This window comes from Halichoeres trimaculatus, unplaced genomic scaffold (genome assembly GCF_033239565.1).
Source record: "Halichoeres trimaculatus isolate MK-OKI-2021-1 unplaced genomic scaffold, fHalTri1.1 fHalTri1_scaffold_15, whole genome shotgun sequence".
NCBI classification, from domain to species: Eukaryota; Metazoa; Chordata; class Actinopteri; order Labriformes; family Labridae; genus Halichoeres; species Halichoeres trimaculatus.
In genome coordinates this window covers 25,553,245-25,565,931 of record NW_027437193.1, presented here as the reverse complement: position 1 = coordinate 25,565,931, position 12,687 = coordinate 25,553,245, and the positions used below count along the sequence as shown (strand labels likewise).

Here is a 12,687-nt window from a genome sequence, read left to right as displayed (position 1 = left end):
AGAAGAAAATGTAAAATTTTGACAGTGCAGTTCTGCTGCTCACCACTAGATGGAGCCATCAGTGTTAAAAATTAGGAATAACTATTCAAACATTTCAACATCTCTAAGCTATTTGTGACTGAAAGTGCATGAAACGCTGCAAACAATCACTCTCGGAATATATATTCAGTTCTACCAAAAGTGATCATAAATATAATAAAAATAACAATTAGATCAACACAATTTAGATAAAACTCAAATGCTCTCCTGGGGGAATCTTTTCAAGGTTAGATTTTATGAAGAGAACTACTGCGATAAATTAGGTTTATACCAAGCAGAAACCTCTGGTCTAAAAATTTGAGGCAGTGCAGGAGTGCTGAAAACTGTAGTTTGTCAAGTGTCCGCTTAAAGTGATACTCCGGGATGGAACAAGTTGGGCCCTATCACAAGGTTTAGGGCAGAAATTACCCCTACAGCAGTGTTTTTGTGCAGCAGAAGCCCAGAGCGCTCGCACCAAACACCCCCTCCCTGCTCCTCTGCCAGTTTCCTCTGCACTCAGACGGGGCCATATTTTACTTGACCAAAAACACAAATAAACAGACTCCCACTGAAAAAATCTGATATCAGTCTGCATTCACGCTTTAGAGAATTTTCAGCACGTTACTTTCACACAAAAACACTGCTAAATAAGGCTCTAGTTCTCATCGAGTCGTAAAACGGCGCTACCTCCGCTGCAGAGCCAGAGCTGGCTACGAGACACTCACCCCTTAGTGTATCAGTTGGCATGCGGTGTGCCAGATATAAACAAACGCAGGTAGTCTGCCAGGACGAAGAGACGCAATGAGAACTAGATCCTTATGTAGCGGTGATTTTTGTGTGAAAGTAACGCGCTGGAAATTCTCTAAATAAAGCGAGAATGCAGACCGATATCAGATTTTTTCAGTGGGAGTCCGTTTATTTGTGTTTTTGGTCAAGTAAAAACTTGTTCCATCCCGGAGTATCACTTTAAGGTTGTCTCTTGAAGTACTGGAAACCACATACACACCAGTTAAAAAAAGAAAAGATAAAAAATTCACAGGAGAAATAAACATCTTTTCAGCCTTGTATGAAAAATGACTTCAGTCTGAATAGCTCATTTCTTTGACAGCACATCCTGTACCCGGGTTAAATGTGTCCTTTCTAACATGGCGGTTTAGAAGACCATGATTTCACTCAGTCAGAGGCACAGGTGGGTGCCCTATAGCTGTTAGTGAGAGGGCTCAAAGCCCGCCCCATTTCCTGTATGTTTCTGACCACAATTTGCAGTAAATCTCCGTTCCAGAAGCAAACAATCACAGAGAGACAACATGCATTCATTATACAGTCTATGGGTTACACACTGGACTGAGGGGTGTTGCCAAGACAGAACAGCTTCAATAATGAGAGTGGCAGCAGAACACGACCAGTCATGCATTCATTGTCTAATGCCGAAGCTCTTATAGAGTCATGGGAATGGTTTAGCCATCTATTGTCTGTGAAGTCACATTAACAAAGGCAAGTGCTCACTCAGTGGTTGATCAGATCTCTTTAAAAATACCTCACACTGATAGTTTGTCTTTTGGCACAAAGGAAGATTTTCCATCGTGTGACAAATGGAGCTTCAGTGAGGAGGTGAAAAAAGGTGAAATAAGGTGACAGGTACCTAAATGTCACTTACTTGTCTGTTAGACCACACTGAGCGTCTGTAAACAGAACTGAGAACCACAGCTATCTTAAACTGCTTAACATCATCCACAGGGAAATTCACACCTATCTCTGAACACATCCTGTGGATTTTTGTTCATTTATAGTAATGTTAGAGGTTTTACACCACTACCCACTGTGAAGCTTTTTGCCACCACGGACCTAAATTAACAGAAATAGTTGACAACCAAACAACTTTATGTTTGTGTTATAGTTAATCCAACAGGATGTTCAAGCTCTTTATTCAAATTTATATATTTAATGCTAAAATTAGTTTATTATTGTTATGACTTCTCAAACTTTTACTGTTTTACCAAAAAAAAGTGAAGCATTTTATTATTTCTTTTATTGAAAAAATATTTGCTTTTCTTCATAAACAGAAAAAAAATATGTTTTAGTGGTTATTTGTTATTTTTGATCATTTTCTGAATTCTCAGAGAGTTCCAGTTGTCTGGCTCAAATTTGGGATTAAAATTATGAAATTGGTTTGAAACTCCTCACTTCTGCCAAAAATGGTGACTGGAAGACAAATATGTGAAAGAGAGTCAGAGTTCAAAAACTTCATGAGGCTGGCTGGTTTTCTCGTTTTTATGACTGGTGGTCTAATAAACTTGTTAAGCACTGTATTGCCAACATTTTTCAATGACATTTTTTTTAATTGGTGAAATTGTAAACACAGAAAGATGCAAAGAAAGCAAAGGAGTTGGAAGTGCTGGTATTAGTTGTTGTAGGTAAAGTGTCTGTTCTTATCCAGCATTAATAGATGATAAGAACTAGGACTGAACGATTATGGAAAATAATTTAATTGCGATTTTTTTGGACCAACATTGCAATTTAGCATGCAATTATTTGGTGGGGTGCGCTTATCTTCTGCATTATTCACCAAACACAAGCAATGAATCATTCTTTAGTTTGACCAACACGACAAAGGATACTTTCAGCATGTAAACAAGTCTTTCCTGTAGGCCAGAAATACATGTTATGATGAAATGAGATGAATTAATGCATGAATTGATACCAGTATCACATCTTAATCAGCTATTTTAATCACTGTAGAATGTTGACTGATTGATTTAACTTCAAGCTATGTAAACGTGTGATATTTTTGCCAAAATCCAGCATTTTGACTTTTGCTGGTTTCACAAAAGAATGAGTGCAAGTTACTATATTCCCTCTAGGTCTGTGTTCATGAAACTTAAAAAAAAAAAAAAATTCAATTGCAGCTTTTGCGATAAGAAAATTGCGATCCATAACATTATGATGATGTTTTCAATATGATTAATTGTTCAGCCTAAGTAGGCCTGTCACGATAACAAATTGTGCTAGACGATCATTTTCCAAAATATTATAAATGAAAATAATTAATACTAATCAAAAACAATAAAACATAGACCCTGTCTCTAAAGAAAAAACAAAACTCCAAAAAAAACCAAAAATAAAAACTATAGCCTAAATAAAAGGGAGTTAATACAGTTCCTGAATTGTTTGTGACATGTACTTTTTCCCAGTCAATCCGTACTGTCTGTCAAACATTTTTAACATTTCTGGCTTTCAACCGTATTGAAGGGCTGCATTTCTTTGGCAATGTATCTGTCTTTGAGCGCCCACCATTTGGCGCTTTTATTTCTATTTACTTTGCAGACCAAAAGCCTCAGTAAGAGCGGATTGTCAAAGAACAAGGCTCCGCTGCACCTCCCCTTCTTCTTCTTCGTCGCCACTATTTTCAAACAAATGTGACATATCAGCTCGTTGGTGTTCATGAGCTCACACTTTGTTCTTTCTGATAAAAAAAAAAAAAATATTCCCACACTGGGACTGTGGCAGGCGGCTTAAGAACCGTATCTTTCGTGCCATCACTCATATTAGCGTGTGTTTCCTCCTTACCCCTCAGGACGCTCGCTTCAGCTCTCTCCGTGTGTACGCGCGAGCAGTCCCGTCTTCACCCCAAAGATCGCATTTTTGATGCTCACTCAAAAAATCCGCTAAATCTCATTCAGTCTCTTTGGTCGAAAAGAGAGGAGGAAAACAAACATGCATGCACGTGTCAGTTTATCGAGGCTGGCAAACTTACCAAGGATGTTTTTATTTATCGTTCGGTTAATCAATTTATTGATTATCGTGACAGGCCTCAGCCTAAGATAATATAGATAGAGATAAGATAATAAGAACACAGATTGGTTTGTGATGACACAATTTAAACTTGAGATTTGAGCCTCTATTTACAGTGAAAGAAAATAAAAACCAAAAACATTAACATAAAAATATCACTATCACAGATCCACTCACAACTGCACTACATTGAAAACACTCACTGTTAACTGTAGAGCACTCATCCTGTCACTGAAACATTTTTAAAGCATTGATCATGATTTACATCAAGGTGTGCACTGAATACAGGATAGCTCACACCATTTATGCAGAAACAGACACTCACATTTAAAAATGAAAAAAGCTGTCTTCCTCATTAAATACATACAGGTTAAATAGGCCTGGTTCCCTCTTCATCCCCTGTTTTTGTGTTTAAGACAAAAAATCATGAATACTTCAGGCAATGACTTAATCAGTCATGCATGTGAAAGAGAAAGGAAGAGAGATTCACCCGTCACTCCTGACGGTGTGTTTATTTAAGGAGCATGTTGGCTAAAATGCAGCTCAGATTAAGTCAGAGATGGATCCTGAAAGACTTGTCTGATAAATTCCTGTAACATGACTCAGCAAAAATGACTGCACAGCCTGGCTGATCAGGAAACATACCTGCCTGACCTGAGCGATCAGATCCAAGCCCAAACTGATGAGTGTTCATATCTGTTGCTCATGATCTGGAAGAGCAGCCATTCTGAAACCATCATAGCGTGTGTACAACACTCAGAGTTTCAAGTCAAGTGAAACAGGATTGTACTGCACCTGTATTCTACTGTCAGCTTCAGCTTGAGGATCCTTAGATATATCAGATCCACTGTGTGAGTCTAGTCCCTTTCAGGGTCAAGGAGGAGGATCCATTTTTGAGCTGTGTGCTTACATTGTTCCAGAGAAGTAGGGTCTGTCTGTGTGTCTGTGTAAACACTTCAAACAGGAGTTTATTTTTGAGGTTCTTGACACAGACAGGAGGAAGGTTATTTTACAGCACTTCTGTAACCTTTAGCTGTGGAGTGAATGCTTATCCCGAGGATATCAGGAGACAATCTGTAAACAAGCATCAGCTTCATGTTTTTAGGTTCTTCTAAATGAAGTTTTAAAATCACAGAATCAATGCTTTTTTTATTTTCTCTCACTCTTATCGTCAGTAATCTAAGCTGCTACTGTAGCAGCTGAGAGGGGGGGACAATCTGCTCGTCAGGGATCATCGATTATCTTCAAGGGGCAGTTTTTCAAAGAATTAAATCAAGGCCAAAATGATTCAGATTTGGAAATCACATTTCTTGCTATCCAGGATCAGGTAACCTATCTCAGTTTTATGCCATTTTTCCAAAGCAACATTGGATTGGATCACCTTGATCCAAACCCCTGATTACCAATGCTCTAAATGGGACAGCATATCACAATGTAAGCTACCAGCTCTGTAAAGAACAACAGGTAGAAGAGCCAACATGGGGTCATTGTAGGTGTTTTTTTCAGGGATGCATCGATCACAATTTTCTGGCCAATCACCAATCGCAGATCTTTAAAAAGCCTGACCTGCCGATACCAATTTTCCTTTTTTTATTTTCATAACTGACAGCATATACCTTCAATGTTCCAGTCTTACTTTATGGAAAATCATTAAACAATACCTGTGAAACAAGGTAGCCGATCGATCAGTGCATGTATAGTTTTTCTTTATTTTCATAAAAAATAAAAATAACAAAAACATCTTCTTCCATTTTTAATTTCTCTTATGACCCTTTGTCTGAGCCACAACAAATGAAAAACAAAAATAAATAAAGAATACAAAGTGGAAATTTTGAAAATGTCTGAAATGAAAAAAAAGAGGCAAAATGTTCAATGGTTGGCAAAATAAAAGAAATGTCCAGGGTTCTTTATCTGTGAAGGAGGGTCCATCATTTTTTAAGCTCTGCTTTCAGAAGGAGGGTCTGAAGTTTTTCTCTGGTTTGCTGCAGTTTGCTCAGTTTGGTTTGTTCCTCTGTCAGGAGTATCTGTGTTTTTATTCTACTGTACTGAAAGGCCCCATTCATAGCCTAAGTGAACTTTATCTGCTTTATCACAGGAATCATTAAACAAGTCAAGTGCAAAATACAAATAAAAGTATGAACACTCAATTCTACAGATGTTGTATTATTGGACCAGTTTTAAAGTTTTACGCCACTTTCTTGTTGAAATCCACCTTGAAATCCTGCCCCCTGCTGGGAACAGGATAATCCAGTTTTTTTGGATCAAAGTGATCGAGATTCTACTAAAAAGTTCTGAACAACATAAACTGAAGGTTTGATCCAGATTAAAACTAGGATTGGATTATGGGATCTAATTTGATTTTTAAAATACTTCTTTCCCTTTTGAACAACCCGTTTTAAGAATTTAATGAAATCAGATAACAAAATCTGATTGGATTACGTTTGAACAACTTGCTCCTAATGCCTCAGGTGTGATGTGAAATCAAATTTATCACTGAACTCTGCTACACATAAAGCTGTGATTGACTCGTCATAAACACCAGTTTTATCCAGCATGATATGAAAAAACTCAACCAAAGGCCAGAAGAACTTAAGTTTCTGCTGCTTTTGCTGAAGTGAGCTTTCAGAGTTGGTTTTATTTCCTCACTTGTCCACAAGTGTTGCTTTTTCAGTTTCGAAGTCTCACGCCTTCTCAGCAGCTTCATCTGAACACACAGCAGAGCTCTTTGTGACCCAAATCCAGTCTGTTAAGATTCCATCAGGTCCCTGGAAAACAGGCATTTGAATGTCAGGGTGAACACATGAACTGTCATTTTGTTCATGTTGCTTCATCCTCTGTGTCTTCCACTCTCCCCCTCCCCTAGTTAAAGCCTCAAAGAGTAACTATTAAAGAACAGTGTGATATAAGTGTGATCAAAATATCCTTGAGAAGTCTGTAAAAGTGAATTCTCATGTTGCTGATGTCTGATGCGAAGTCCCACCCCTCTTTAGGAAAGCGGTTCAGTGAGTCATACTGAAACTTGTGTGGGCTGGGAAAGTGTGATTGGGGCTGACTCCTTCCTGTTTTTTTTCACAGGTTTGTGTATTAGACCTGAGGAAATGACACTCATCTGAAGGAGCCATGGACCGACAGCGAATGTGTACATAGCCAAAATGACTGAGTGTCCCTGCCTGTCCGCCACACTGCTGTAGTCCCGTCAGACGCCATGGCCAATCCATCCCTCCTCCCCCCCTCCTCTTTTCCATATGAACACACAAGGACCACACCCCCGCCACACACAGTTCCTGTGCACAAGTGTCAGACATGCAGCAGGTGTACTTTGACACGTGAGAGGCTCTCACAGACCTGCAGGGAGGAACATGTCACTGATGTCACTCTGTACTACATGTCGGACCCATCACACTCAAACCAAAACACCAGGATCCATCCAGCTTTCCTCTCTTTATCCCTCGTACCAGAGTTCTACACACTTGTGTTTCTGTTGCTGTGTGCATATTGCATAAGTCAGCATCTGGTGTCCTGTGGACATTTGTGTTTGAGTTTGGATGATCTGAACTCTGTGGGTTTGATATTTTATGTTGGGTGGGGAGAAAAGGAGGGGAGGGTGTGTTTGATTTTTGGGATGGGTGTTCAAAGCTGTCCATTGGGAGATCCATTCATCCACCTCTTGGTGTTGATCAAGATTAAAAAAGTGGAGCTGTACAGCTGAGAAGAGAAAATGGTTTAGATATACAGCAACTCTATTTAATCCAGTATATTTGTTCGGCAGTGACCGTTTTAACAAAGTCTAAAGCAGTTAATCAAAGGAGAGCAGTCCTTTGGTCTTGCAACTTTTATCCTCAAAAGTGTTTTCAGGTTTTCATAGTTCATCAGGTTAAAACAGTGCTCAAAAGAATTTAAAACCTTCAGGCTGAAAGATAATCTGTGTAGCGGTTAAACACTGTGTGGATCTCATGTTCATACTCCGTGAAAGACTTCAACGCTTCAGGTTTCTGTCACCAAGCTCACCCTGGATCTGAACGAGCAGGCGGCTGTGCCACAGTGTCAGCAGTGAGGCAACGCAGCGCAGGAGTAGATGGACTTCTGGCGCCAGTCACAGCTTCTGCGACCTATAGGAAAGATAGTGAGAAGGATACAGGAAGTCAGGCCTGTGACAGCTCACATCCATCTATGTAAACAATACTGTTAATCATGCTCATTTCCTCCATTAATGTCTTGTTACCATCCAATGCTGAATGATAATCAGACTAAGTCTGTCTAATTGTGTCCTGTTTCCCTTCCACTGTCGTTAAACAACAGGACATCAAGTGGAGGATCACTTCCTCTGCAGGGCACAGGCTTTCTGACTTGTCCAACATCGTAACTTAATGACTCAACTGGAGCTCATATCAAAGTTTGTCACGTTGAACAGTTCCCAGTCGGCTTTAACATGTCCAGACTTTGCTGTTACATTTGCAGCTCTCATGTCCAGCACTGAATTTGACAACACACTACAGTCCCTGCTGGGGTTGCTCTCTGAGGCAGACGAGGTCCAGCAGTGACACACACACACACTTACACATTCACACACAGAGTCACACATTCTCTGGAGACAGGCTACTTTCAGGCCTATGCACCGACAGACTGCGTTTTTTCTCTGTAGTGTTCGGAGGTGGCGTTTTGAGGCAAGTCTGCTTCCTGTTTTAAAGCAGACTGACCACGTATGACTCGATGAAACCTGCATATAAATGAATATATATAAATAAATATATATATATATATATTAACTGTGTTATCACAGGGGATTCTTTTATAGGCCGCTCGTACATGAAGAGTGGGTTTTAAAGTTACTTTTCAGAAACGCTTGAAACAGTGCGTGATGTTTTAATCATCACTTGGGGGCGCAGCCATGAGAATGGTTTTTTATAAAATACCATTAAACAGTCATAGAGAAATAGAAAAAGTGTCCCTTCCAAAGGGTGCTCTCTGCTGCACTTTACATTAAAATGGGGAAACAGGGAGGTGTGTTTGTCAAAGCCATCGTAGACACATCTGTTTAAAAGGCTCTTAAAGACGATTCAGAATCCAAGCAGGCAGTGTGCAGTGCAGGCTGGGTAATTAAGGTCTACTCAAGCTTCAACTCAAATCAAAAAGCCGACTTCATGGCATTCCAGGTCGCATCTCGCCATCAGCTGGATACACACACACACACTCAGACACACAGGTCACCGGACATTTCAGAGGTCTCATTCAGAATGTTTGTTGTTTTAAAAATTTTGTACTGATGCTAAAGACTATATTTGAAGTTTGCTTTAATACAGTCAGCAATGACCAGACTGTACCACAAAGACTATTTCAATGATGTCTATGACAGTGGAATGGTATTTTATAATGGTTTGTTTTTAGACAAGAAGCTTTTTACACTGCATTCAAGTGTTTGCTATTTTTTGTTCCTACAAAAGTACTAACGTTCATTCTATCTTTGCTATGTTGGAGAGTCCTTGAAGGTTTTGTACTTCTCAAAAATTTTGTAATTTTGATTTATTTGTAGCTTCACACACCAGTTGAACAAAAAAAAAAAAAGATTTCAAAAAGTTGATTGGATTTCATCGTCGATGTAAAATAACACCGAACGTGTAAATACGGATTTGCAGATTTTTTTTTGTTGTTGTGTTGTCTTTGCCATCACCTTTGTCTCTTTTTCTCTCACTCACACGGTTGCAGCCTGCAGCCTCCTGGTCTGACTGTTGTAATATCACTCAGATTTCAAGGTCTAGATTAAAGTCTATTTTGATAATACAGCGTTTGGTTTTCTTTTGGATTTTCACTCAGCTGCACCCACACTGACAGGTTTTGAACACTACCTGAGCAGAGAGGAGAAAACAGTGAAAGCTGTGTCACAAGTGGGCCGAGTAAAAATTAGTTTTCAACATCATGGCTCTGTAGCTTTCAATGAGACTGTCCCTGCTCAATAAGTCCACCGTGAGTTTTTTCTTTGGTTTATGACCCGCTTACCTGTGGTACAGACATCAGTTCATCAGCCCACATCTAGCGCTTGCTTTGTGTGGTTTCTGCTGTAGCTCAGTAAAAAGAGCAGGAGCTCCACACGCTACGGCTTCAGGCCCTGGCGCCTGTCTTGGAGCAAAGATGGACAAGAGGTATTCAGGGTGGGCCAGAAAGATTTACCCATCAATTTTTCTGCACTATCCAAAAATGCTTGCAGACAAACATAACAAACATTGAACAAAGTTTCTCAGTCCATTGGATTGATGTCCGGACTTGATGGAGGCCACATGTTCTTGTCCCAGAAGTCAGGAAAGTGCTGCTTGCACCAGGCCTGTGTGACATTGGATGTGTGAGCTGCTGCACCATCTTGTGTGAAGACCTACTGGTTTCCAAACGCATTGGTACACCAATGCAACACTTTTTCTTCAAGCATTTGAAGGTACACCTGGCTGTTCACTTTCACACCCTCCTGAATGAAGACCAAAGGAGACTTTGAGCCATCAGATGCAACAGCAGCCCACACCATGACTCCAGCTGCTTCTGATGACAAAATGAGCAGCATATGCAGCATCATTTTCCCCCTGTCAAGCTGTTTTTTCTTAGAAGCGACTGAAATTAGTTGTCTGTGTTGCATTTTTAGTGCTTTCAGTCCGAGGTCCTGTTTGACGATTCTTCTCAGAGAAGTTCTTGAGATGTTCACTTCCTTTTCTGTTGCCCTCGTGCTCCTTTAGAGCAGTGGTTCTCAAACTTTTTTCAGCGACTTGCTCCCTATGACATGTATTTTTTTCGCCAAGTACCCCCTAACAAGCGCAAATCAGTTTTGGTTGGAAAAAAAATGTAAAACAGCGCTGTACAATTAGTGTCTGTTGGATAAAGTACTCGGTTTAGGAACTTAAACATATTTGGATTCAAACATCGATTAAATGAATAGTGTTAAAGGGATTTTTCTTGGTTGATGTTTTTTTTGAATATACATTTTTGAATCTTGCGTACCCCCTGGAGTGCCCTCGTGTACCCCCAGGGGTACACATACCCCCATTTGAGAACCACTGCTTTAGAGGATTCCTTTGGATTCTCTTCCTCACCATCTCAACAACCCTTTTGGTCCGGACTGAACGTTTTCTTCCAGGGATTGGCTTGCTGGTGGTATTGCCAGTCTCCTTGTATCGTTTCATGGCATTGTAGACAGTCTTACGACAAACATTCAACTTTTTCATGATTTGCATTGTTGTCAGTCCAGCCTCCTTCAAGGCCACAATCTAGTTGCGCTGACCCTTCAATGCCATACTCGACGATCATTAGGAGAAAACAAATGAACTCAGGTACTACAAAAGCTATGCCTTTGAAGAGAACCTATCCAAAATTTTAAATTTCTATGACAAAAGCTGAGCAAAGATATACGATGGGTAAAACTTTCTGGCCCACCCTGTAGGTCGCACCCCATGAGGTTTGCCCTTGAGTGGGTGGCCTGGGTTCAAATCCAGCCCGTGGCCTGTTTCCCTACTTTTCCCACTGTCCAATCCTCTGTAATGAAAGGCATAAAAAACAGATAAAATAACCTGATGCCTCTCTCAACCTGGACTTTTTGCAGTGTATCTTCCCCTGCTCTCCTCATCTCACACACAACTGATCAAAATCTGAAGAACAATAAAATTTACCGAGGTCAGCAAAAGCAACATGAGAGTGCAAGATTAAACTTACGAATGCAAAAACCACAAGACAACAGAAGTTAAGAGGACACTAATCATAACAGTTTCAGAAAAGTTGTGAAAGTAAGTTAATAATTGTTTTCTTTTTTTACCTTCAGCCGTGATAAATGTAGCTTTAATACAGTGGCTGGTGGGTGTCAGCTGATTTGCAAAAGCCACGACAGAAATGCAAGGGCAAAAACATGGATGCAAAATCTACATCTCAAATACAAAAGCTACAACACTGCAAGAAAAATGAAATCTTATCAAGTGTTTTTGTCTTATTTTTAGTAAAAATGTCTTTTTTTTTTGACTAAATATGAGCCACATTCACCTGACCAGTCCAGAAAATGTCTAATTTCAAGTCATTCAAAGACAAAAATGGGGTCTGAATTGCTTTTAATAAGTAAAATAATTTGCCAGGGGGGTAAGAAAAATGTGCTTGTATTAAGACATTATTCTTGTTTTGACAAGCGCATTTCTCTTACTCCAGTGGCAGATTTTTTTTTACTCATTTCAAGCAAGTTAGACCTAATTTTTTGTCTTTAAATGACTTAAAATAAGACAAAAACACTTGATAGGATATCAGTTTTTGGCAGTAAACATGAATGCAAAAGCAAAAACACATATGCAAGAGAACAAACACAAATGCAAAAAGCACAACACAATGAAAGTACAGGCATGTTAGTTAAAAAAAGTTTTTTTTATTTTTATTTTTGTGTCTCTCATTTTTTTCTTATTTTTTTCCCTGCATTTTGCATTTTGCAACTCTGATTAGAACTTATTTTAAGTCCAACAGTGCAAAATGTAAATTCTTGCAGTTTTTAAACTGGTCTAAAACTTTTGATCAGGTGTGAAGAATATTCCTGTGAATCAAGCAGCAATCATTTGGCTTATGACGTGACACAACTGCAGTTTGGTAGACCCCGAATGCGGGTTAATTGCCCTATTTATTCGACTGTCTGAGTTTACAGGAAACTATTTAGAACTTGTGTACTTCTTTGAAGGGAAGGAGCTTATATAACTCAGTTTAAATTAAATAACGAGTTAAAACAACTTCTTGTTCCCCAAAAAAGCAAGAAGTGAAGAGTCACAATGTGGAGCTGAGTCTGGCAAAAAAAACTATAGAATCATCTGTCTTGGAGGATGTTCGTTTTGGTCAGTTGTTTCATTTTGTAGAAAAAAAGCAGATAACAGACTTGAC

At 39.4% G+C, this 12,687-nt stretch overlaps 1 protein-coding gene across 3 annotated transcripts in view; it reads left to right on the top strand.

Moving 5' to 3' along the window:
• LOC141804493 (F-box-like/WD repeat-containing protein TBL1XR1) overlaps positions 1-9,542 on the top strand; it is a 28,699-nt gene extending 19,157 nt beyond the window's left edge. For all 3 annotated transcript variants that reach the window (XM_074688947.1, XM_074688945.1, XM_074688946.1), the window contains exon 16: positions 6,886-9,542. In XM_074688947.1, coding sequence (XP_074545048.1) covers positions 6,886-6,912 — 27 coding nt within the window. In that variant the 3' untranslated portion in view covers positions 6,913-9,542. The remainder of the gene's footprint in view (positions 1-6,885) is intronic.
• The last annotated feature ends 3,145 nt before the right edge of the window (positions 9,543-12,687 follow it).